Source organism: Ambystoma mexicanum, chromosome 10, assembly GCF_040938575.1.
Source record: "Ambystoma mexicanum isolate Mex_15411 chromosome 10, UKY_AmexF1_1, whole genome shotgun sequence".
Classification (NCBI taxonomy): domain Eukaryota; kingdom Metazoa; phylum Chordata; class Amphibia; order Caudata; family Ambystomatidae; genus Ambystoma; species Ambystoma mexicanum.
This window is the reverse complement of record NC_090932.1, coordinates 141,069,394-141,095,262: the sequence shown is the minus strand read 5'-3', so window position 1 is coordinate 141,095,262 and position 25,869 is coordinate 141,069,394. Positions and strand designations below refer to the sequence as shown.

At 40.5% G+C, this 25,869-nt stretch overlaps 1 protein-coding gene across 1 annotated transcript in view; it reads left to right on the top strand.

The window, feature by feature from the left end:
* IDO2 (indoleamine 2,3-dioxygenase 2) overlaps positions 1-25,869 on the top strand; it is a 593,071-nt gene that overhangs the window by 356,679 nt on the left and 210,523 nt on the right. The window contains exon 6 of the mRNA XM_069617631.1: positions 13,830-13,929. Coding sequence (XP_069473732.1) covers positions 13,830-13,929 — 100 coding nt within the window. The remainder of the gene's footprint in view (positions 1-13,829; positions 13,930-25,869) is intronic.

The window sequence follows — 25,869 nt, the reverse complement described above, 5'->3', positions numbered from 1 at the left end:
TACGCCTCAGTCACTAAAGGTATACCGCTATTTTTTGTATCTACATTATGACACTTGTCAAATAATAAAACACTGGCACATTTGCAAAACCATGCTTGTAAGTCCTTGCCAATGCTCCTTACGCAAGTTTGCTGGAAATCCACCCATGTTTTATTTTTTCAAAAGTGTCAAATGTATGCAGGTACAGTCGTCATATAACTTAGCCCCCATTTGACAAAATCCATTCAGACTTTACGAAAACATCTATATTCTTTTTACAAACCTTTGTTTAGATTTGTCAAATGGCACCAAATTTATAAGCCTTTACAATATTTTTGGACCCCCCCTCTAATTTTGCTCCCGCTTGACAGAATCCCACCAAACTTTGCAAAAACATGTATATCATGATAATAATAATAATAATTTTGCATTTATATAGCGCTACGAACCCTCAGGTATCTGAGCACTGCTTATTATTACCCACGTTGTGTGGTGCTCATTTATCAAACTCGTAAGGATGAAAGGCTGAGTTTGGCCCTGCCAGGATTCAAACCTGCTTCACAGATGTCAAAGCGAGCGCTCTACTCACTGTGCCACTTGACTTGATCTATTATCAGTTTGCCAAATGAGGTGTAGATTTGTCAAACGGCACCTCATTTATAAGCCTTTACATTATTTTGGGACCCTCCCTCTAATTTTTCCCCCTCTTCACAAAATCCTACCAAATTTCGCAAAAACATTCAGATCTAAATATATTATCAGTTTCCCAAATTAAGTGTAGATTCGTCAAATGGCACTTCATTTATAAGCCTTTACATTATTTTGGCACCCCCCTCTAATTTTGCCCCCTCATGACAGAATCCCACCAAACGTACTCAGAATCAGGTCATAAATATACATGCACAATTTCATGCAGTTCCATTAAGTGGCGCCAAAGTTATAAGCCATCCAAAATCTGCATTTCACCAACCCTGTAATGCTGAGGTGTCCGTGAACTTCACAGGACTGTTTGCGGACTTTTGCGGCAAAAACATCTGCTTTTTTTGCTTCTTGCGGCCATATCCAATCCCATCCTCATCACCCCTCACCTCCCCAGAGATTATTTAATAAGTTTGATAAGTGCAATGTTGTGTTTTTCAATATGTTTTTACCGCGATGTCCGTGGTGACCGGCTGCTGTCCGCGAATCCAAGATGGCGGGCGTTTCCAAAAATTGCACGCACTTCACGCTCTTCACCATCCAATCAGCGACTAACAGGGCTGGGAAACATGTTTTGGGGCATTTGATGTTGGGAAGAGGAGCTGGGAAGGGTGCGGGAGTGAAAGATGGTTGATATGATGTATTTGTTTAGGTGGAATAAGGCTGTGTGGTGTCCACGGCAGTCCATGGACAACACAGTAGTCCGTAGACAGGTCCTTGCATGGGCCGCTTGTCTGGCGAATGCAGGAAGACTTTATTAGGGTAGGTGAGTGTAATGAAGGTGATATGAGCATCTTTGCATAGGATACTGATAGGCCATGCACCCAAGAATCTACACACTGGCACAACTACTGCAGTGTCATATAGCCATACCACCAGAATGTATCCACAAGTATTGCAGTAGGCAGTGTTTGGTGGGCATTTGGAGAAACATGTTTGGGCTTATTTGGTGATTGCAAGAGGGCTTCTTAGAGTAGGGGAATGAAGTCTGGATGATATGGTGTTATTGCCATTGGTGAAAAATAGGGTTGGTGGTGTAATTTGATATCTGATCTAATTGGGAAGTTATTATTCTGTGGTGGTTGTGGACAGTCCCTAGACTCTTGGGTGCATGGATACACCAAAGAGTCTAGGGACTGGCCTCAACCACCACAGCATAATACGTCCATACACCTAAGCGTCTGTCCACTGGCTGCAAGTACTGCAATAGTATGTGTACAGAAGTGGATAGGGCCTCCGGCGGCTGGCTTACCTGGTGACTGTAGGCAGGCTTCATTAGGGTAGGAATGTAGATGAAATGAGGATGTTTGTATTGGCTTTATTTTGCTATGGTGGTTGTGGCCAGCCCGTAGACTCTTGCACCCAAGAGTCTGCCCACTGGTTGCATGAACTGTAGTGGTATGTGTACAGAAGTGGACAGGGTCTCAGGCAGCTGGCTTATGTGTGTGGGTTTTTGCCACTAGCCAGATTTTTGGGTACATGGCTGTATTATACTGTGATGGTTGTGACCTGCCCCTAGACTCTTGGGTGCATGAGATTCTATCCACTGGTTCACTGGTCCACTGTAGGCCGTAGGCCATGCACCCAAAGGTCTAGGCACTGGCCAAAACCACCACAGCACAATACGGCCATGCACCCAAGCATGTGGCTTGTGGTATAAGCATTGCAGAAACATGTGTATGAAATGCAATTTGCCCATTACAAAGAAACATGACAGCAATAGGCATATACTCACAGTACATACTGTGCATGCACTGCATACTTTTGGAACATAGTGACAGAATACCATTGGACAGGAAATAGCACGTTTGCATATGCTGACATTGCGGGCACACATTTTGTTTGTTACATGTGGAAATGCAGGAGACATCTTTGTTCATTGTCTGTGAAAATAACAGCAGAACAACTTAGGGAAGGTACTTCTAACTGTCGTATTGTACACAATGTCACATATTAATGTACTTTGTGAACCCTCATAATTAGTACATTACATGTACTATGCTTCAAACAAGGTTACTGTGCAATGTGCTCAGTTCCTGTGTTTGATTGCATAATCATTGGGTCTGTGGGAAGAAAAATCCACAAGGATAAGAAAAAAAACCTTAGTACATTTATTTAATGTTACGTGTCACACTATGTTTCATTGAAGCGTGCAGCACTTACACAAATGTTTAAGGTGCACATCTATGTGATTTTCCTGTAACATGCACTAGAATTGAAATGGTGTATGTGTTTTTGCTTTTTGGAAGTGGTGGTGGCATGGTTGCAGTTAGATACCAGTTGTCGTATTCTAACTGTTTGTCCGTTTTCACTTTTTAATACGATGCGATAATGCAGTTTCATTCCAGCTGGTGTATTGTAAGTACTGTACTATTGAAAACTAATATTGCAGTATTGTGGGGGCAGTTAGATACCCGTTGGCATATTCTAACTGTTGCAAGTTTGACAGTGCTAAAGGGTATGTTTTGTACAAGTTTCATTGTTGAAGCTGGATTTTAGCAATTTGACCATATGAAGTAACATTGTCGTACTGTGGGTGTACTGAGATACCAGTTGGCATATTCTGGCTGTTGATACTTAAGAAGTCTTGATGGGATTCTTCTGATGAACTTTCATTTTTGCTGGTGGATTTTAACTTTTGCAATATTGCAGTATTATGGTTGTAGTTAGATACCAGTTGGCGTATTCTAACATTTTACATTTTCACAGTGTTGCAGGGTATGTTTTCAAACACCTTCATTCTTGTTGGTTGTATTTCCATTTTCCACTATTGACAAGTGCCATTGTTGTATTATGGGTGCAGTTAGATGCCAGTTGCCATATGCATTCCATGGTAAAGGCACAGTTTGACAGCCGTTGGCTTATTCTAACAGTTCGCAGTTTTACAGGTTAGCGAGGACAGTTGCAGACCCTCATACTCAGTACTTTTCTTTTTAAGTACTATGGGTGAAACAATATTAGTGTGTGTTTTCCACAGTTGCTGTTTCTGTGACTAAAAGCATTGGGTCACTGGGGAAAAATCTGATGAATTCATGGGCCATTTGGTGTATGCTAAGGTGTTACAGTTTCACACGGCAGAAGGTTATTTTTCATTTGCAGTTACATACCTGTTGGTGGCTATTGGGCAGTAGGCTATGCTACTTTTGTAGGTCAGTGAGTACATTTTGGTTTCAGGAAAATTAAGTAGGCATTTGCAAGATTTTCTGGTAATCTCTGCTTCAGAGTAATGGAAGTATAATTACATTCAAACCAACACATTTCTTTATAATGTATGCAGTATAATGACCTGCACTGGTTGTTGCACCCATGTGGTAGGTTATGCCTATTGTTGTGAAGGTTTTCTTGCCAAGCGATACTTGTCCGTGTGTGAAGCTAGTAAGCTTGCAGTAGTTTTTGGTACCATCTGTGTTGTGTCATAAAAGCATTACTATTACGTATTGGCTATGTGAGTTTATGTGTAAGGTGGAACGATTGTCGGAATTGCAGTAGTACATAATATGCCATGATTTGCATTTTGCACCCGCTGCTGAAATGGGATGGATTCACAGTTAGGTATAGATACATACACAAAGTGCTCATTAGGGACTGGCTCCTGCACCACATGGCTGCAGAGAGTGCATGTATGTTTCCACATGTATGAATTCTGTGACATTTCATTAATTGGTATGTTTTTTCTTTTGAGCACTTGCAGTAAGTACATTACAATTTATTGTGGATCTTCTTGTATGCGTATGGTAAATCCCACCAATCCTGCACAGTAATCCTATTCCTGCCTTATTCCTGAGACACTGTAATTCTTGTCAGGATTGTTGGTTGCATTTCTATGAAGGAGTAACATTTGCAAAAACAACTGGCCTGTGCCGTTCAAGTTAATGTTTCAACAATTGGTGGAAATTGGAATAGAACATTGATTGCTACATTTGCATAGCAATTTATATCAGTTGAGTTGGAAAGTTTGAATGGACCAGACAGTTATGTGTCTGAGTCATTTGCTGGAAATCCACTTGCTTTTTTTTTGAAGACATACTTCTCTTTGTGCAGTTGGAAGTAAATTTGCCTTTTCACTACATCCTTCTGTGATTATGCTAATTGATGGAGTAAGAGCTGCTTTCAATTTCTTTGGTGGTACTGTTGGGAGATCTCTTATAAGTTGTGTTTGCACAAATGTTCTTTTACCAAATTCTCCTTTTTGAGGAACAGGGTACATATTGAGATGGGGTGTGTAGAGTGCAAGTAGTCTGTTGTACCCTACGATCCAAGGAATGTCAGCCTTGACTTTGTTTGTATCAAAATGGGCTAGAAATAGTCCTTCAAGTGTATGCAGTCGTGACAGTGCTACATTACTCATACCTTCTTTAAAGACTGTGCTGCCAATGTCAATCAATGCCTGATCTAGGGTTAGACCTTACCATTTATGAATAGTGACTGCATATGCAAGAGACAGAGAAAACTATTTCTTTGCACATACATGTCTATGTTCAATGTGTATTTCTTTGTAGTATTCTTTCTTTTCTTTAAGATATTGGAGGGCTTCTCTAACTTTGTTTAAGTTTACTAGTTGCTGCCAATTTATTTTGTCTTTTGTAGGTACAACATTCACTAGGATAATCAAATATAGATCTTATAGCCGTTGCACCCGCAGAGTGTCTACATTTTCTTTAAGATATAATCGCAAATAAACTACTTTCCCACAAATGCCTTTCAGTAACTCAGAAGGAGGCAACTTGGCTGTTTTTGGGTTGAAGGCGTATTATCGCTTGAAGTGGGTATACTGTTTGGATTATAATGATTTCATACCAATTAAGCTGTTGGAGTGCTTTTGGAATTGGGAATATGTCCAAGTTATTAGTGATACCCCGTGAAGGCATTTGGTTATTATCAAGCTTTGCAGTGCAGTATGTGCAAAGTATTGAGGGGTTTTTATTTTGTATTTGTTTTCTGCCATAAGGTAGAGAGCTAATTGGAACCATTGGTATTCCTCATTGTCTACTATTTTTTACGCTATATCTACAGTTTTGGTTCTCTTTGTATAAAAATGTCTGCGTCAACACACATATACTTGGTTTGGTACCTCAGCAGATGTGCTTTTAAATGTTGCTATTTCTTTTTTGTATGTGTGTATTAGAAGGTGGGCATCTGCAAGGTTGTTGCTACTCTTTTCTAAAGTTACTGCATTTTGTAAATGCTCTTCACTTCCAAAATATTTGCTTTGGGTGTGGTCTATTTCTTTCAGGAGTTCTTTGGCTGTGCCATGTAGGAGAATGTGATGTAAATGCTCCAGTTCTAAAGCAGAACTTTTGTATAGTACAGTCTCTGAAAGAGATTCCGTATCGTGGAATGGTCTGTTGCTAACATTTTGATGTGGTCGAAGGTGCTTCTGCAAGCAGGCCTAGAAATGCAAGCTAATGAAAGTTGTTGCAGTCCAGGGTATTTGTGCACATTACACGAGTCCATGGTTTGCAACATTTTCATTTTCATTTTCTCTTTCCCTATCAAATAGTGATTGAGGAATTGCTGTAGAGATTTAAAGGATTGTTTTCTTACTTTATACATTCAGGTGCAGGGCTATTTGTAGACAGGATGGATTGGTTCGGTGGAATGGAGAGTTGATTGTAAGTTGGTTGGGGATATTCTTTCAATTAGCATTTCTTTTGCTATATTGGTGTTGTCTACCATTTCATACCATTGGCCACTGCTAAGTATGGCAATTGGGTTTCTCTGCTCTTGTTTGTATGCCTCTTCATTGAAATATGGCTCTGTGCCGGTTGTGTGTATCCACTCATCTGCACAGAAGTTTGCAAAGGTATATATGTTGATATTGCGCATGTTGTGAAGTACTTTTTGTAGTTTACTAATTAATATTGTTAGTGGTTTCATTCTGTTTAAAATTAATATAAACAATTTCCTTTTGAGGAGCATTGAACTGTCTATGAGAGCTTCCAGATCAGTTTTCTGTGGTAAGTTTTAAGTGTTGAGCATGATTTCTCTCCTGTTTGTATAAGGTTCTGAGGGACTCTTTGGTGGAAATCTTTTAATTTTTTGGAATGCTTAGCTGTGGCTATGTTAACATTGCTAGATGCAGTGCTAGCGCTACTGGTAGTTGTATTCCTCTTAACACAATTCTTTGTAGTTTTACATTTTGGAAGAGGGGCCACACTTTTTTTTCCTGCTAGCTGGTTCAGTTTTGCTCAATGACTGTATTAGCTGTTTTGTTTGAACATTTCGTACAAAATCTGCTAGAGGTGGATGACTATTTTGCATGCTTTTCATTTTATCTGCTCTATGTTTGTGTTGTTTTCAACAGAGTTGCTTTTTGGTAGGCATTCTCTTTTGTCTGTTGGAGAAAAAAGGAAAATGTTTAAAAAAAAAAAGTAAAGTTGTGCAATGTATTTGCCTGCACTGTGCATGAGAGTATGAATATCAGGTTAGGCATACATAGAGGGGAGTGTGATTGTGTTATACGACTGGTGTACACATGAGAATATAAAGAGTGGACCTGCTGAGGTGTAATGAGTAAGAGTGAAGCTAATGCTGTTGGGTTGCATAGACTTTGGTAGGCTACAGTACAGCAACACTGCACTGTCTGAGTAACAGAAAGAATACTACCACAGTACTGCACTTACTTTGTTTGATGTGAACAGGAGGTTTCTTCTGGGTTTTATCTTCAAGTAGAGATGTTTCTGGGTTTCAGGAGGCAGTTCTTCACTCCAATTGTGAAACAAGGAAGTTAGTGGGTATGTGTGTTAATGGCACAATAATTGCAGTAGGTGAACATATTATTACACCTTGCAGGAGGATTTATTGGGAGACAAATTCAGTAATATTGCATGTGATTACTAATATGGTTGTAACACTGCTTTTGGTACACATAGTTTGGGACTACATTCCTAACACTTGTTTGGCAGCAAGCTTCCCAGTATCACTAGGATATGACAGGCCATGTTGGGCTGGAAAGTCAGGTGGTGGCCAATGTTAGTCAGTATGTGTGTGCAATTGAACAGCACTGCATAGGTATTGGGACTTGGGCGCATAAGCATTGTTGTTATGGGGGCCAATGGTGCAGTGATAAGTATGTCCTATGGGGCTGCACTTTTTCAAGTGTGTGAGTTGTTGTTGAACTACTTGCCTTGGAAATGGAGCAGTTCTAGTCCTAGCAGGGTTAGAATAAGATAGAAGCCCAGAAAGATGTACAGATTAGAAAGAAGAATGTGAGTGTAAGGAATGTTATTAACTTTCCCACACATAATTGCTTGCTACATGAGTGGCATTGCAGTATGTTACAGACATTGTTTCTTGTTGCTTTCATTTAGTTAGCACAATTTACACATAACACTGTTGCCACGGTACACAGGCATGTGTTTGCTTTCCTTCAAATGGTGCTGAAATGAGTTGTTGTAAGAGCAGTGCATTTTGTTCATTGTGCAATCTATACACTTACCATGCTTTTGCAACATACGTGCAGTTTTCGTTTTCTCTCTGCATTCTGGGGATTTTACAGCAGCTGTGTTAGTGGGAGAAGTTGTTTTAAATGAAACAGAAGGAAAGAAGACAGTAACAGTTTTCACATTAGAATGGGTGACGTGGGCATGAATGCATGTTGTGGTAATATATTGAGGTTTCACATAGGATCTGGCACTTGCAGTTGCTGTGCAAATGCTCCCAATTTGCTTTTCTGTTTTTATTAACAAAAGATTCACAGAGAGTGCTGCAAAAAAGTGAAATATGTGGTTTGCAATTGTTAAGCAAATGGTTGTTAAAAGAAAACTTTTAAATCATACAGCATTGCAAGTAACTGCCCTTGATGTCAGAAGATGGGACAAATTACAACATGCTAATTGAGTAGGTTATGCAGGGTAAGTGGCAGGCACTCTGTTCATATGCATTTGTAAAATAGTTGCAAATGTACTGTACACAATATAGGCATACCTGTAGTTTGTGTTGATGGATGCAGATGTGGATGAATCTGGAGGTAGAAATCTTGTAGAGTTTTACAGTACTTTTTGATAGAGGTGCTTTGGAATTACAGGTGACCTGTACTCTGAGTGTTCAACAGTACATCTAAAGTGTTGCACTGTGATGACGGAGTTAGATGTAGAGTTCTTGCCTGTGATTGGTGGATGGATGTGTGATTGATTAACAGTAGCCAATGAGGCAGTACTGCAAAGAATGAAGTGGAAAGTGAAGAAGGGCTGCCCCAGTGTTACGGAGTCCGCAGACAACGCGGTAGTCCATGGACAGGGCGTGCCACATCCGGTGCTTTTCAACATGCCAGGCATAGAAAATGGACTCTGGGGATTAGCCAATAAAGAGTTCAGGTTGATAGGAAGAGAGGGTAAAACTTTTTCATTGCTGTGTTGGTTGTGTATTTAAGATGGCTGGTGGTCGAGAGATGCATAGAGTTAGTGTATGGATAGTGAGAGATTCCTTTGTATGTGATCTGGAGAGGTATGCGGAGGCAAGAGGTGTTTCTGCTGATCTTGGTTTTCCAGGCCTGCAGGATTTGTGGTACAGTATGCCTGGCCGCAATTTGCAGGGACTGCTTGCACTTGCACTTTGCAGAGACAAGGCTACTTTTGGTACTCCTGATGTTCTGGTGGGGCACTTTGGAGGAGAGCATTTGGGTTACATCAGTGCTCCAAGTTTGGTTTGTGTACTGAAGTTGGTGGTTGAAAAACTCATGCTGCTTTTTCCTACTGCAAAGGTGTTTTTTTGTAAATAGCACCTAGAGCGCTATGGACCAACCCCAATGTCCTTTGTACCCAGCAGAATGCTGGAAGGTGCCTTGTTAACAGAGGCGTGGCTGTAATTTTGCAACATGCTCATATGTTTGTTTACCATAATGAGAACATTGATTATCTTAGTGTGCACTATTTCACTGCAGATGGCATTTCGTTGTCCATCCTTTGAAATGCTAGTTTTTTCGTAATCTAAGGGAAAACAAGAGAAAAATCCCCCAAAAATACAAAACAAAATGTGTTTGTGTTTCACCACTACAGAAGTTACCGGAATCTCACTGCAGTTTGCGATGAAGGAGGCACTTGGGAAAGTCATTGACATGTTTCCAAACACCAGAGTAATTTTTCCTCGCATTGCCCAGAGAAAGAAGCAGCTGCACTCTTCTTCATTTGGTCCACAAATGGAGAAAGCGAGGTGCAATGTCAACAAGGCTGTTTGCGCTTTTTTTGCGAGATGTTGGCATGTCCTCCTTCCACAATGAAAACATTACATTTCGTTACACCAAAAGTTTTCGCTGAGATGGGGTGCATTTCATTGATGCTGGCAATCAGCTTTTTTTGCGAAATATCAAAAAATGATTTTCAGCCCTTTGTGCGAGTATAACAAGCATTTGTGCAGTAGGTGTTGGCCACTTGAAACCTTCCAGAAACAAAACAAACAAACACAAACAAGCTATTTTCAGAGACATCACTTTCTCCTGGAAAAGATTGCAATGTTTTTGATGGTGCCACCACCTACATTTTTTAAAAGTCCACGGACTACCGCGCTGTCTGCGGACTTTGCAGACTGTGCAGGAGCCTGCACTTTCTTTTTGGTATTTCTATTTTTGAACTGTGAAAGGTGTCTCTGAAAAGAGTTGCTTTTATGGGGGTGGGCGGGTTTGTTTTATTTTTTTGGGTATTTTTTAACACGACACACAAGGACGGCAAGGGAACGGAGGTAGGGTAGGGGCACCAACAACAAGGACGAAGGGGCAGATGGAGAGAGGAAGATGTTGGGTGGCCTCATGGCAGTACGGGGCACTTTCGCTCATGCTCCCGGACCGTAGACTCAAAAGAACTCCGCAATTGCTCACCCCGCAGAGTACTGCAGAGTACCTTGTCACAGTACCTACACAGTACAGTGACCATTGAAAGGTAAGGGTCTGCTGCGGTGCGTATGGCCAGCGAGGCAAGTTCAGGGATCCGCGGCCCCAGAGGAGTGTCCCTGGTGGTGACAGGAGCAGATGCGGAGGATGTTGTAGAATAACACAACCTGCTACTCTGTTCGAAGGGGACAACCCTCTGAACTGCTACCTTGTGGCTCAATCTCAGGTGTCGCTGCATGCAGGTGGTCCCGTAGCTGTACAGCCCAGGTTTGCTACGAATGAGTATCATCTTGCACTCAGTGCAGCGAACCTTGGCCGCACGCGCCTTGGGTACCCCCAATGGTGGTTTACAAGCCCCCACACCCAAGACTCACGTTGGCAGCTGGTAGTGGGGACTTCCACTACCTCATCCTCTTCCTATTCTTGCTCCCCCTCTGCATCACCACACCTGTTCCCCTCCACATGCCTTCCAGAAAATGTTGATGGTGGTTGTGGGGGTGGTGCTGAGGAGCCAGCAGCAGCCATGGTTGCCATTTGGATCAGCACACACAGCACAGCACCAAACCAATTCCTGCAAGGAGCCAAAAAAAAAATTCCAGCAAGGAGCCAAAAGCAATACATTAAGGAGCCAAAAGCAATTCAGCAAGGAGCCATACGCAATTCTAGAAGAACAAATCTGCAGCAGTGCTCTGTCCTGGTCAGCCGCAACAGAATGAGGAGCAGCAGTGCGGTGTGGCTTTTTATAGCGGTGCAGGGGAGCGCTCCGTGAACAGTCACATTCTCCGCAGACACTTTGAACCCCAAGCCGGGCTAAAAAAGTTGCAAACAGTCTCCAGATCAACCAGGGCATGGTCTAGGACCTTTGCAAGGGTGAAGTTTCAGGGGTGGGATCCCCAAACTAATTAAAAGTACGTCACAACTTTGTGAACATGCCGGACAGGCGTGGTGTTCGTAGGACACAGGGGATGTAAGGTGCGTGTGCCCAAGTGTCCGCAGGATGGGGGTGCCTCCCCAAACTAATTAGAGGTATGTCACAACTTTTCAGACATGTCCGAATGGGCACGCTGTCCAACAGGCACCTCCCTTTTGATTGCGGACAACCTGGACAGTCGCGCTGTCTGCAGACTCCAATGGGGCTTTTAAAAAAAAAAAACTCCACACACAGCAACAGTAAACACATAGAAATGTATTAACACAGAGGAAACATATTCAATTATCAAAGGGACGATGTAGCTAAAAGGGAATAATATACAGGGGAATTGGGGTTTTGCACAGGCTGGTCATCAAGGAAGGAAGGGATTGAGTTTTCATCATAGTGTCTCTGAGTGCAGGGAATTTGTGGGGTTGGTTTACTGGAGCAGGGGCACTTTATAGTTCCCATTATATGCCTTTTTATAAATACTTTTAATTCTGCAAAACTGTTGTTCAATTGGAAGATTTTTTCCCACAGGCTCATTAGTTAATTTCCCACAGTGTCAGTTTGGGTTTGTATGTGCACATCCACTTGTGGAGCAGCTGGTGCTTCCAGGCCACTGCTTCTGTGCCGGTGCTTCCGGGATAGTGCTTCCGGCCATTCCGTTCATTTGCAGTTTGTACTGTTAAAAAAAAACATGTTTCCATTTCATGTGAAGCAATGTGCATTAATTTTCCTACTTTTCAAATTGCACTGTGTACCATTAGAGTTGCTACCGTGACCCATTTCATCAAGGGGGAAATTCCCCTCAAGCCACTCCAAGGTGCCTGCCATTTCTGTGGAAAAAATATGTTTTTTACTAGTATGGTTCTGCTGAACTATGTTAGACTTTTCCCATTGACAGTTGCTTCTCAGTGTGTATGGAAAGCAGCACTGAGGTAACACTGTTGGATGCACAGGTTATCTCTGCTTGGTGCATTTCATTTTGTTGCATGCCCTATGTAATTACACTGCTGCTTTTAAAAGTACAGAGTTTGTAGACCTACTTCATTTTTCACCATAATATCCTTTCAACACACCTTCTTCACTGGTTTTGATAGGTCTGTATTAAAGTAACCATAACGTCCATTAACAAAGTTTTTTCACTGAATTTGAAATGTTTTTATTAGCACAACTTAACCATAACGACTCTTTAACAACGTTTTTTCACTGAATTTGATGGGTTTTTATTAGCGCAACTTAACTATAATGTCCCCTTAACAAAGTTATTTCACTGAATTTCACAGTTTTTTCACTGAATCTATATATATATATCATAAGAATTAGGCACAGTTACCACATGTTCAGTCTTTTTGGACCAGATTTCTCAACTCTTTTACACAGTGTCATTAAAATGAATAATCCCCTGATGTGCAAGGTTAACATTTAACACAAATAACATTATGGATGCATCCCGGATCACCTTCCAACCAACAACACATTATCAGTTGACACTAAAATGCAAATGCTCTACCAGACCATACATAGATCACTTAGGATATGTGTGGGCATAGTTTTGCAAGCACCAAGATAATTGTAAGGAGCCCTATTATTAGCATCCTCAATAGCTTTAGTTGCATTGTAGTCTTGCTGCACATGAGCAGAAAACCTGGTTCTCACTTGCAATCAGATGATCACCAGTGCAAATATGGTACAAGTGTATTTGCACTGATGCCAATATGTCTGTGCATGCTCAAATACTGTTGGCACATGCACGATCAGTGGTTGCCCTTGGGTCCATGTGCAAAATTCGGCCCATACTTGGTTAACAAATAGAACTCATGTAGATGGATTTGAACACAAACTATTTTGGGGATACTTGGCTCTGTGGAACTGGAATCCATGTTTGCTTATGTTATTCTTTGTTCAGTAAATTGCTGTTTTTTCAGCGTTGATTCAGGTCGTCCTTGTTTGGACATCTGTGTTGTTGCGTGGAGCAAATCACAATTCTCTGACTGTGCTTCGTCATCACTACTTTCAGTTATGAACAGAAAATCATTTGGTAATGGCAAATGATGATGTGTAATGATATGATAGGTTATTTATAACACGCTTAATACCAAGAGGTTTCTAAGCGCGCACGGGGATTGAACCTGTGTTGCTCCGTGTCGTCTTGATTCTAATGAAGTCAAGGTGCGCTCCCCGTGTTCCTGCAGGCATGTGTATCTCCTGCTGCTCCATCTGACTTAGACTCTATATATATATAGAGTCTTAGTATGTAGCAGTGCAAGATCCTTAACTACTTTAACCCAAAATTAGATCTTCATAATCGCAACGTTGCAGGACAAAGGTGACACTACATGTAAATATTACACCGCAATCCCAGCATGTTCTGACCCTTTTACTAACAAACCATGCATTATTTTCTTTTCAAAGGAACCTGGAGCCCATCATTTCACTTCCGGGAGGAGAGAGCGTGAAGGGATTTATTCTAGTCACGATCCTGGTTGAGAAAGCAGCTGCACCCGGCATTACGGTAAAGTCTGTTTATGTTACGTTGCGCTTCTATAGCGAGACACACTTCAACAGAGGTGTCAGTCACTGTGTGTCATAGATGAGTTGTGAAGACGGTGACATGCTGGAAGATATTGGCATTGTGGCTGGAGGAAATGCTGGAGGCGTGCTTGTTGTTGCTAGAGGGTGAGGGGGGATGAGGGGGATATAGACATGGGTCTTTTGATTGTAGCCCTGGATAGAAGCTCAGGGACTTCAACCAAAAGGCTATGGCTAGCCCCGCATCCTGCCAGTCCCGTCATTAGCTTAGCCCCTGATCTTTTCCAGACCTAGCAACACCCAGAGTTTGCTGCTGTGGAATGTAACAAGTTTTATTTCAGTTCTTGAGTGGCATCAGTTGCCTTCTGGTTCTGCTCGTTGTGTGGTGAGTGCGAGGTGCACATGGAGGCATGCTGAAGGATGAAAACAGAAGAATGATCACGTAGCAACATTTATCATCATCCTTTTCCCCTGTATATTTCATGATCCCTCTGGGCGCCAAAGTGTGTCAGCCTTGTCAGTCTTTCTTTCTGTAATTGTGAATCAGTCTTATACTGGTATATGTGCTGCATAGTAGGTAGTTTGCATTTTACAATGTAGGGATGTATGTATGATGCATTGGGATTTGAAGTTTCCCTGTTTGAGACAAACAAGATTCCAAATGAGTGGCTGCGTTTGAGGTGAGATCCGCATAGGCCTATTAACCTAAATCGACAACAGTCAGTGCAGGATTATGACAGGTTTGCAAGTTTGTTTTGAAGTGGTTTGAAGGGATGAAGTTCACAGTATCATGGTAATTCCAGGGTGCCATTGTAGAGTCTCGTGATATATAAGGTTTCACCATATAGACGTCACGTTATGTCTACCAGGGGAATTTATAGTTTGGGCTACTATGGCCCTCATTAGGACACTGGCGCTAAGTGTTTAACGGCGCCGTAAAAGGCTGCAGTGCCGTTAAACACTTAGCGCCTAATTACGAGGTCCCTTTGCGGGACCCGACCTTAACGGCTGGCCTGCACCAGCCATTAAAGTAGGGACCCGCAAAGGGACCTTGATGGCAATTACAGTACCGCAATTTGCGATACCGTAATTGCCGCCTTCCCCATTCCCATTGAGCCCTATGCGGCAAAAATGGGAATGGGGAAGGGCAATGGCGACAAGGGGAATTACCGCCCCACCAACCTCGGAATGGGGTGGTAATTTCCCATTCCACCATAGTGGACTCCGGCATCGACCATGGTGCTAATAGCGCCTTACACCCAAGACTCTAGACCCTGGCCACAACCACCGCAGCACATCACACCCATACATCACACCCATAAAATCGAATATCTATCAGGTGGTTGTGGGCATGCACCCAAAACCGAAGTTATAAGCACTGAAGTTATAAGCCAGGATGGGTGTGATATGCTGCAGTGGTTGTGGTTGTGATATGCTGCGGTGGTTGTGGCAGGGCCTACAGTCTTGGGTGCATGGGCAAAGGCTGTGCACCCAAGACTGAAGTTATATGCACTGAAGTTATAAGCCACCATGGGTGTGGTATGTTGCAGTGGTTGTGGGCAGGGCCTAGAGTCTTGAGTGCATGGCTGAAGTTATAAGCACTGAAGTTATAAGCCACCATGGGTGTGATATGCTGCAGTGGACCTAGAGTCTTGGGTGCATGGCCAAAGGCCATGCACCCAAGACCGAAGTTATAAGCACTGAAGTTATAAGCCAGCATGGGTGTGATATGCTGCGGTGGTTGTGGGTGTGATATGCTGCGGTGGTTGTGCCCAGGGCCTAGAGTCTTGGGTGCATGGGCAAAGGCCATGCACCCAATACTGAAGTTATATGCACTGAAGTTATAAGCCACCATGGTTGGTTTACAACTTCGCTCTCCCTGGATGAATTCTCACCAAACTTTGCAGAAAGTGTGATATGGGTGGGCCCATATAGACAGTTAAAATGTTTGATTCTATGGGTGTGACCTATGGGTGTGATATGCTGCAGTGGTTGTGGCCAGGACCTAGAGTCGTGGGTGCATGGCCGAAGACCATGCACCCAAGACCTAAATTATAAGTACTGAAATTTTAAGGCACCATGGGTGTGATATGGTGCAGTGGTTGTGGGCAGGGCCTAGAGTCTTACACCGAAGACCGAAGTTATAAGCACTAAAGTTATAAGCCAGCATGGGTGTGATATGCTCCGGTGGTTGTGGCTAGGACCTAGAGTCTTAGGGCATGGCCAAGGCCATGCACCCAAGACCGAAGTTATAAGCACTGAAGTTATAAGCAAGCATGGGTGTGATATGCTGCAGTGGTTGTGGCCAGGGCTTAGAGTCTTGGGTGCATGGCCAAAGGCCATGCACCCAAGACTGAAGTTATATGCACTGAAGATATAAGCCTCCATGGGTATCTTATAACTTCGCTCTCCCTGGATGAATTCTCACCAAACTTTGCAGAAAGTGTGATATGGGTGGGCACATATAGACAGTTAAAATGTTTGATTCTATGGGCCTCATTCCGAGTATGGCGTTAAGGGATAGCGGCCACCGCTAACGAGAGCGGTGGCGGTAATCCCTTACCGCCATACTCCGAGTTCCCTTAGCGCCATGGTGCTTTTAACACCTGCTTTTAGCAGGCGTTAAATACCATGGCGCTAAGGGACCTTGATGTTAATTACGCCACCGTAATTTACGGTGGCGTAATTGACGCCTTCCCCACTCCCATTATGCCCTATGGGGCGAGAATGGGAATGGGGAAGGGTAAATGGGGATTGGGGAATTACCGCCCCGCCAACCTTGGAATGGGGCGGTAATTCCGCCAACCACCAAGGCGCTGCCGGTCCGGGTACGGCGTCAACCAAGGCGTTAATAGCGCCATTGGTTAGCGCCGTACTCGGAATGAGGCCCTATGAGTGTTATCTATGGGTGTGATATGCTCAGGTGTTTGAGGCCAGGGCCTAGAGTCTTGGGTGCATGGCCGCAGTTTGGTAACTGGAGTACATATTCTTTTTTAATTTATGTGATAAAAGAAAAGAGCATGTTAGTGTATGTATTTTATAAAGACTTATTAAATTTTATAAGAGACATTTCAGCTTTTTTACCCTCATATTTAGTAGTTTACAAACCAGTGTACTGTGCAATTTACTCAGTTTCTGGGTTTGTTTTTCAAATCATTGGGTCTATAGGAAAAAAAAAATCCATGTTGGATTAAAAAAAAACTTTTTTTGTTATGCTACAGTCTAGTTGTGTGTTTGTTTTCAGTGTTCACTTGTTGTTTCTGGCTAATGTTCTATCTGTTGACTTGTTGCAGATTTTTGGAGCAGTTAGATACCTGTTGGCGTATTCTAACGGTCTATTTGTCATAATTTAGTGGTATTCATTTATCTGTTTGTTTGTTTGTTATGGAATCTTGGGGCAGTTAGATACCTGTTGGCATATTCTAACAGTTTATAGTTTTTTAATTGAAGTATTGTTAATGTTTAAGTACAGATTAGTTATTAAATTTTGGTTTTAAGAAGATTAAATAAGCGTTTGTAAGATTTGCTGGTAATCTCTGCTTTAGAGTAATGGTACTATCATTACATTCGAACCATCCACATTTCTTTTTTATATATGCATTGTAGTGACTTGCATTGGTTGTGGCTCCTGCGTGGTAGATTATACCTATTGTTGGGAAGGTTTTCTTACCAAGTGATACTTGACCATGTGTGAATCCAGTCAGCTTGCAGTTGTTTTTGGTACCATCTGCATTGTAACGTAGAAGCATTAGTATTACGTATTTACAATGTGTTTGTAGTAGTAAGGTGGAGCGATTATCTGAATTGCAGGTAGTACATAATCTACCATGGTTTGCATTTTCTACAAGTTTCTGAAATGGAAAAGATTCACAATTAAGTGTGGATACATACACGAAGCGTTCATTAGGGATTTGTTCCTGTGTCACATTGTTGCAGAGAGTGCATGTATGTTTCCACATGTATGAAATCTGCAAGATTTCATTTATAGGTATGTTTTTGTTTTCCAGTACTTATAGTAAGTACATTAGAAATTCTTGTGGATCTTCTTGTGAGTTTATAGTGAATTTCACCATTCCAGCATAGTAGTCCAATTCTTGTCTTATTCCATGAACACTATACGTGTTATCAGGATTGTTTATTGCGTTTTTATGAAGGACTAACATTTGCAAACACAATTGGTCTGTACTGTGTAAGTAAATGTCAACAATTGGTGGCAATTGAAATAGAATATTCATTGCTACATTTGCGTAGCAACTTACACCAGTTATATTTGAAAATTTGAATGGACCAGATAGTTCTGTGTCCAAGTCATTTTTTCGGAGTGTGTGTTGCTTGTTTGAAGAAGTACCTGAATTACCTTGAGTAATAGGTTCTTCTTTGGTTGTGGTAATTGATGAAGTATTAGCTTCTTTTACTCTCTTTGCAGGATTTGAAGTGAGATCCTGTTGCATTTCTGTTTGAATTAGTTTTCTTTTACAAGGTTTTCCTTTTTGTGGAACAGGATATGTTTTTAGATGGGGGTGTATAGTGAATGTAGTCAATTGTATTCTATAATGCAAGGAATATCAGCGTTTACTTTACTTGCATCAAAGTTGATTAGAAATAGACCATCAAGTGTACATAAGCGTGATAATGCTACTCTATCAATGCTTTGTCTAGGGTAAGAACTTGTGATTTATGAATGGTGACTGCATATGCTAGAGTTAGTGAAAATTGTTCTCTGCGTACATACATGTCTTTGAAGAGAAGGAATCAAGCTGTTGAGCGCCCTATCCTTTTTACTTCTGAATGTTTGTCGAAGAGAATATTGACATCTGAATGTTGTTGTCACGTGGGTATGTTTGAAAGCCAACAACTGTAGCCAGTGCTCTATTAACTAGTCCTTGCTCCACGTCAAGGTTATGTTTTAGCATTACTCTACAGTTTAAGGATAATTTTATATTTTCTCCAAACCAGTTGTGTTGGCGATAGAATTTTCTAAGGTATTTAATCTTGTTGTGGCTTGTTGACACATGGGTAGTGTCATCCAATGTATGTCCAGTTTGTCAGTGGAGCAAATTTCAATTATTGGTTGCATTTTTTTTTCAACATTGTTTCATTGAATTTGGAACAGCTTGCAAGATTTGGCATTTGGACATACAATTGACATTTGTGTGCGCTAATTGTTCCATAACATCAGTAGCACATGAGTTATCGCCATAAAGTGAATGGATGTGCTGGGTTTTTAATATTGCTTGTGCTTCTTGAGATAGTACACCAACTCTAATATATTTTAAAATGTTGGCGTAAGTGAGGTCTGCAGATTGGCGCATGTTTTTTGTTAATTCTCTGTATTGGAAATGTTGCCAAAGGTTAACATTTCCTATGCTGCCAACAGTTTTACGGCAGAGTTTGTGTCCTAAGGTTTTAAAAATAGGTTCACCTTTCACTGGTGTCAATTGAAGAAGATCTCCGAAAACAATAATGTGTTTTCCTCCAAAGAGCTCTTCATAGTTTGTTTTAAGTACTTCTTGCAATCTGAGGTGAATCAAAGCCAAGATTAGGTTGAAGACCATGATCACTTCATCTATTAGTAGCATTTTCATTTGTTTTAACACTCTGCGTAATTCCATTGCAGCTTTTGTAGAAAGTTTGTAATAGTCTAATTTGTTTTGGTGTTCTACTGGAAGGAGTAGTAATCAGTGTAAAGTGACACTGCCGATGTTGTAGGCAGCTAAGACTGTGGGGACAGTTAGAACAGCTGACAGTTTGTTGTTTGTCAATTGTTGAAGGAACTTGCTGATGATTTTGATTAATAATGTTTTGCCTGAACCAGCTTCACCACTGACGTATAGTAGTATAAGTTTGTAATTTTCGCAGGTACATTCTATATTTTCATGTTGTACACCATGTGCAATTTCTTTTGTTACTTCTTCAAAATTGGTGCGCTGCTCTTTGTTCAGTTTTGATTGTAGTACAGTTACATCTTCTGTATCTTCTTCATATCGACGCATGGTGTTTTCTACTTCTTTCGTAGCTAATTCTGCCTCATTTGCTATTAGTGGCTGTCCCAGTGGTTCTTGGCTTCCTGTTACATAAGGTGGACTACTGTCGGGAGTGTCCTTATCTAGTTGGGCCTTGAGTTCTTCTTCGTGTTGCTGTTCATTGTGCAACATTGTTTTGTACTGCATAAAGTTTACATAGGTGATAGTGCTTTCATTTTCTTTGAAAGCATCTTCAAAGGAGTCATAGTTATCTAGTATCTCTTCTTCTTTTCTCCATGGTTTACAAAGTTGTAGCAGGGACATGTAATATAGTTCTTTCTGTTGAGGAGTTTTTAAAGACAATTTGATATGATTAATTAAGCTTTGTTTGGTAAGTTTCACTAAGCTGCCTTCACAATCTGTCACTCTATATCTACCTTTTTTTCATTGGGTTTTATATTATTTTTGTATGCAAAGTTTTGGGCTATGTGGTATAGACACATGGTTTACAAAGTGGTACTCCTGTTCGGGTAGTATGTGTCTAGTAAATTGTTTTTCAAAATGTCTTGGCTGTTGGGATCATTTTTGGCTATTGTTTCTATGTCCTCATGATTTGAGAATTCTTTTTCTAGATTTAGCAGGACCAAGACTTAGCCATACTATATTTTCAGATTTTCCATACAAAAGCAGTACCAGTTAAACAATCTGCAGCTTCATAGGAGCCACATTCTCTATGAGAGAGTATTTTTATGCCTAAACTGTACAATTTCTGAGAAAGTGTTCGTCTGATGATAGGTCATTCCAGAGGTCTTGAAGCTCTGTTTTTTTCTGCTTTTGTTAAGTAGGCTGTAACATATCATGCAACTGCAGAGGAATTGTCTCCAATGTAATGCACATCTATGTTTGCATTCCATAAGAGGGCAATGATTACATTGTAATCATTGATATATTCTGATTCTTCTGTTATTTTTATGTAATACATGTTCTTAGGTGATTTAGCTTTAACACTATGTCTAACTGAAGACATGAAGTTGTTCAATTCTCCTGTTTCTGTAACTGGTCTAGGGAAACCAAAGCGGTATTTGGTGTAGTATTTCCCTTTGTTTTTGTATTTACGACGACAATATTTGCGACATTTGTGTCTTTGAAATTGTACAATTTGTGCATGAAGATCACTATTTGTTGCTTTTGATGGAATTTCACAAGTGATATATTTTTCAATAAACTGTAAAACAGTGGAATCACTGTCTTGACCAAATTTAGGAGCATCTTTAATCCATGAAAGCATGTGGATATGTGGTGCTCCTCTGGCTTGGTATTCTTTTCTCCAAAAGAAGTGTTGCACTTCTCTGAGGGGAGGAACAGTTTTATTACAAATAAAGTGTAGCATAGCAATGAAACAATGGTAGAAATATCTTGAAACATTAACAGGATCTAGAGATCAATGTTCTCCAGGTGTTAGTATATCTATGTTTTTTTTGTTTTTGTTTGATATGCGTAGGAAATCATGTAAATCTTCCCATGCATATTCTGCACAACTTAATGTAACAAACCAAGTGGGTGGGGCAAGGTTTCTTATCATACAACGTACATCTCTGTGAAGTCAGAACCAGTACTCTTTCGTACCACGCATGTTTGCAAACAGATTTGTAATGCTTGATTGTAAAACCTCATCTTTTTCTTGCACTTTTTGTATTCATTGCGTAGCTGACATATTTTGAAAGTAGGTTCCGGATTTCAATATGTGTGCAACTCCGTAACATAGAGTTGCTAGTTCACTTTCAAAGAGTAGGTGGAATATGTATTCCACATTTGTCTAAATCTGGGATCTTCAGAATACATTTGTAAGGAGCGGTATTCTGATGCTGTTATCTGAGTGGGTCTATCATCGTACCCTCCTCCTTTGCCAGTAGGAAAGAGTAGAGGAAAAGCATGTGCTTCTATACTTTTTTTCACATATGCTCATTGGTGAGCCTTTGGTTTGTCGCATTTGGTACGTTTCTAGTGCATCATGTGCCGGTCAAGTGGCATAGCGAGTAGAGCGTTCGCTTTGACATCCGTGCAGAGCCTGTTAACGCAGGTTCGAATCCCAGCGGGCCCAAACTCAGCCTTTCATCCTTCTGAGGTCGATAAATGAGCACCACACACCGTGGGTAATGATAAGCCACGCTCAGATACCTGAGGGTTCGTAACGGTATATAAATGCCTAATTATTATTATTATCATCTATGGTGTCATTAGAGTGTAATGGATGAATTTTATATTGGTCTAAAATATTGGATACTGTAGCAGGATCTAAAAGTTCAAATCGACAAGTTTCTGGTGACTCTTGAATTATTTCAGTTGTTTCCCTTAAGGTGTCTTCAATATTTATTTCTTTGTAGTATTCATTATTGTCTTTTAGATATTGCAAGGCTTGTCTAACTTTGTGTAAGACCACAAGTTGTTGCCAAATTTTGTTGTCTTTTGTTGGTACACCATTTACTAAGACAATTAAAGATTGCTCTATTCGACGTTGCACTCCTATAGTGTGCACATTTCCTTTCAGATCTAATGGTAAATAAACTACTTTGCCACAAATGCCTTTCACCAATTTAGAGGAAGGTAATTTTGCTGTTTTTGGTTGAAGGTTTATTATTGCTTGAAATGGGTGCACTGTTTGAATTATGATGCTCTCATATAAATTGAGTTGTTGCAGGGGTTTTGGTAGTGGGAATAAGTTATTTGTGATAGCACGTGAAGGAGTTTGGTTGTTGTCAAGTTTTGTAGTGGAGTAACTGCAAAGTATTAAGGGGTCAGTTATTTCATATTTGTTTTCCGCTATAAGATAGAGGGCTAATTCAAACCATTTGGAATCTTATTTGTCTTCTATTTTGTAAGTTACGTCTATAGTTATTGGTTACTTTTACAAAAATGTCTGCGGCAACACACACACACATGGTTTGGTACTTCAGCGGATGTACTTTCAAATTTTAGTATTTCTTTTTTGTATGTGTGTAGTAGAAGGTTGCCATGTGCAGAATTGTTGCTAGTCTGTTGTAAAGCTATTGCATTTTGTAAGTGGCTTTCACTTCCAAAATATTTTCTCTGGATACGGTCGATTTCTTCTTGTAGGTCTTTGGGTGTACCATGTAGAAGAGTGTTATTTAAATTGGCTAGTTCTAAAGCAGGACTTTTAGCATAGTACAGTTTATAGACTAGATTTCGTATAGTTGAATGATGTGGTGATATCATTTTGATATGTTGGAGTGTGCTTTTGCAAATAGGTCCTGAAATGCAGGCTAATGAATGTCCTTGTAGACCTGTGTATTTGCGCACTGGACAAGTATCCATATTTTGCAGCACTTTCATTTTGATTTTGTCTTTACCTTTCACATACTGATTGAGGAACTGGCGTAAAGATTTGAAAACATTTTTGGTAATGTTACACATTGACGTGCATGGCCATTTGTATATTGGACTTTCTGGTTCAGTCGAATGGAGAGGTATTTCTGAGTTTTCTGAGGATATTTTTGTAAGCAGTATTTCTTGTTCCATTATGGTATTATTAATTTTTTCATAACCTCGTCCACTGCTATGGATGGCAATTGTGTTTGTTTGGTTTTGTTTGTATGCTTCTTCATTAAAATATGGTTCTGTGTTCGTGGTGTGACTCCATTCACTTCCACAGATATTTAAGAAGATATTTTTGTTGACATTTCCGTTTATTGAGAAGTTTGCTTTCTAATTTAGTACTTAGTTTTGTTAGTGCTTTCATTCTGTTTAACACTAAAATGAATAACTTTCTTTTGAGAAGGATTGCACTGTCTATTAAAGCTTCTAAGATTAATTTTCTACGGTAGGTTTGAATTGTCTCCTGTTTTTATAAGATTCTGAAGGACTCTGTGGTGGAACATTTTTGCTAAAATATCAAGATTTATAGGAGCAGTTTTAGCAGTAGTGGTAGCCGAATTCTTGCTAAGCATTTTGTGTTTTGTTTTACATTTTGATAGAGGAGGCAAAGTTTCTGTACTAGAAGCTTGTTTTGTTTCGCTAAATGACTGTATTAGCTGTTTTGTTTGAACGTTTTGTACAAACTGTGGTAGGGATGGATGCTTATTTTGGACACTTATTTTCATTTGCTCTATTTCTGCATTGCTTTCTGCGGACTTGCTTTTTGGTCGGCATTCTTTGGGGTCTGTTTAAAAAAAAGAAAGTATGGGTTGGGCCGTTTTGCAATGTATGTGTGCTGTGTGCGTGAGTGTCTGAGTATGATGGGAAAGATATATGTGGTTGTGTTTGATTGTAAATTGGGCAGTTACAATTAGTTGGGAAGGCTATTCTGCTATTTGCGTGGTACTAAACTGCGGTTCAAATGAGAGTAGAAAGTGAGCTAGTGCTGAGGAGAAGCAGTAATAGTAAACGTAATGGTATAAAATGAAAACAGTTCTTTGTTTTGTAGTACAAACATTTTAAGGGTTGAGTATGTTATTTGCGGTCCAAAAAAACAGGGATTTGTGTGCCATTCTGCCTGCTAATCTCTGTTTAATAAATGGGGATTTGTGGGCAGAATGGTTCAGAAATCGCTGTTTTATTTTGGGGCGCAAATTACATGAATGAACCACACAGTGTCTTTGAGGAACAGTAAGAATATTAAGGTAGTATTGTACTTACTCTTTTTTTGTGGAATGAGCAGGTTTCTTCGGATAGGTTGTTTGTAGTTCAGATGCTGCTGATGTTCAGGAGAGTGGTCTTCACTGCAATTGTAAAAGAAAGAAGTTAGCAATTTTGTGTGTTTATAGCACTGATGTTTATGTAGACGTTGATTTTTATGTTTTTGTTTTAGTATTCTTGTTTGATATCTGAACATAGTGTATGCATGCATTTCATTTGACTACAATATGTTAGTTCAACCTGCTTTGCAAATGAGTAGAATTTTAAGTGTATGAAATTAATTTGTTTTTTTAAAGGTGTGTTGTAGATAGCAGACAGGTTTGGAAGTGACAGTTGATTATAGTAGATGGGAAAAATGTCAATAAGTTCATTTTACAGATAGACATGACAACAATCTCGAGCCCCTGAGAGGGATATTTTACTAGAGCAATCGGGAACATTTATTTTACCATAGGATTGCATTGGGATTAGCATTAATTTAGGCAGGAGACAGTAAAAAATAGTGTGATTTTTCAATGCAAATCGGGAGTCTCACGTCTAAATCGGGAGGGTTTGCATGAATGTATAGGTTATGTGGGAGTCAGTAAAAAATAATGCGATTTTTCAATGAAAAATTGGGAGTCTTGCGCTTAAATCGGGAGGGTTGGCATGTAAAAATAGGCTATACAGGTTTAGTGGCATTACTCTGTTTATATGCATTCATGAGAGTTCTACATGTACTCTGAATAAAATATGCATACCTGTAGTTTGTATTCATGCATGTGGATATGCATGGAGCTGTAAGTACAAATCTTGGAGACTTGTACAGTAGTTTTTGTAGTAGGTGCTTTCCAATGATATGGGACTTGTACTCAGAGTGATCAACAGTACATTTGAATTGCGGAACTCTGATGATGGAGATAGATGTAGAGGTCTTGGATGTGATTGGTGGATGGTTGTGTGACTGCTTAGCTGTATCCAATGAGGGAATGTCGCCGAGAGTGATGTGGAAAGGGTAGAAGGGCTGGCTAAGAGTTACTTGCCGCGCGGACACCGCGGCTTTCCGGGGGTAGGGCGTGCCACATACAGGGTTTTCCAGCAAATCCAGTATGGAAAGGGGACTGTAGGAATCAGCCAATCAGATGTTGACATTGTGGATTTGTGTAGAAAGAGAGTGTGTGTAGTGAAGATGGCAGAGGTGGAGAATGTCAGGGTGTTGGTGCTCGGAGATATGTTTGTCCATGGTTTACAGCAGTATGCTCAATGCAGGCATGTGGCAAACAATTTCAATGTCAAAGGAGTGGAGGTGGTGTGGAGCGCTGTTCCTG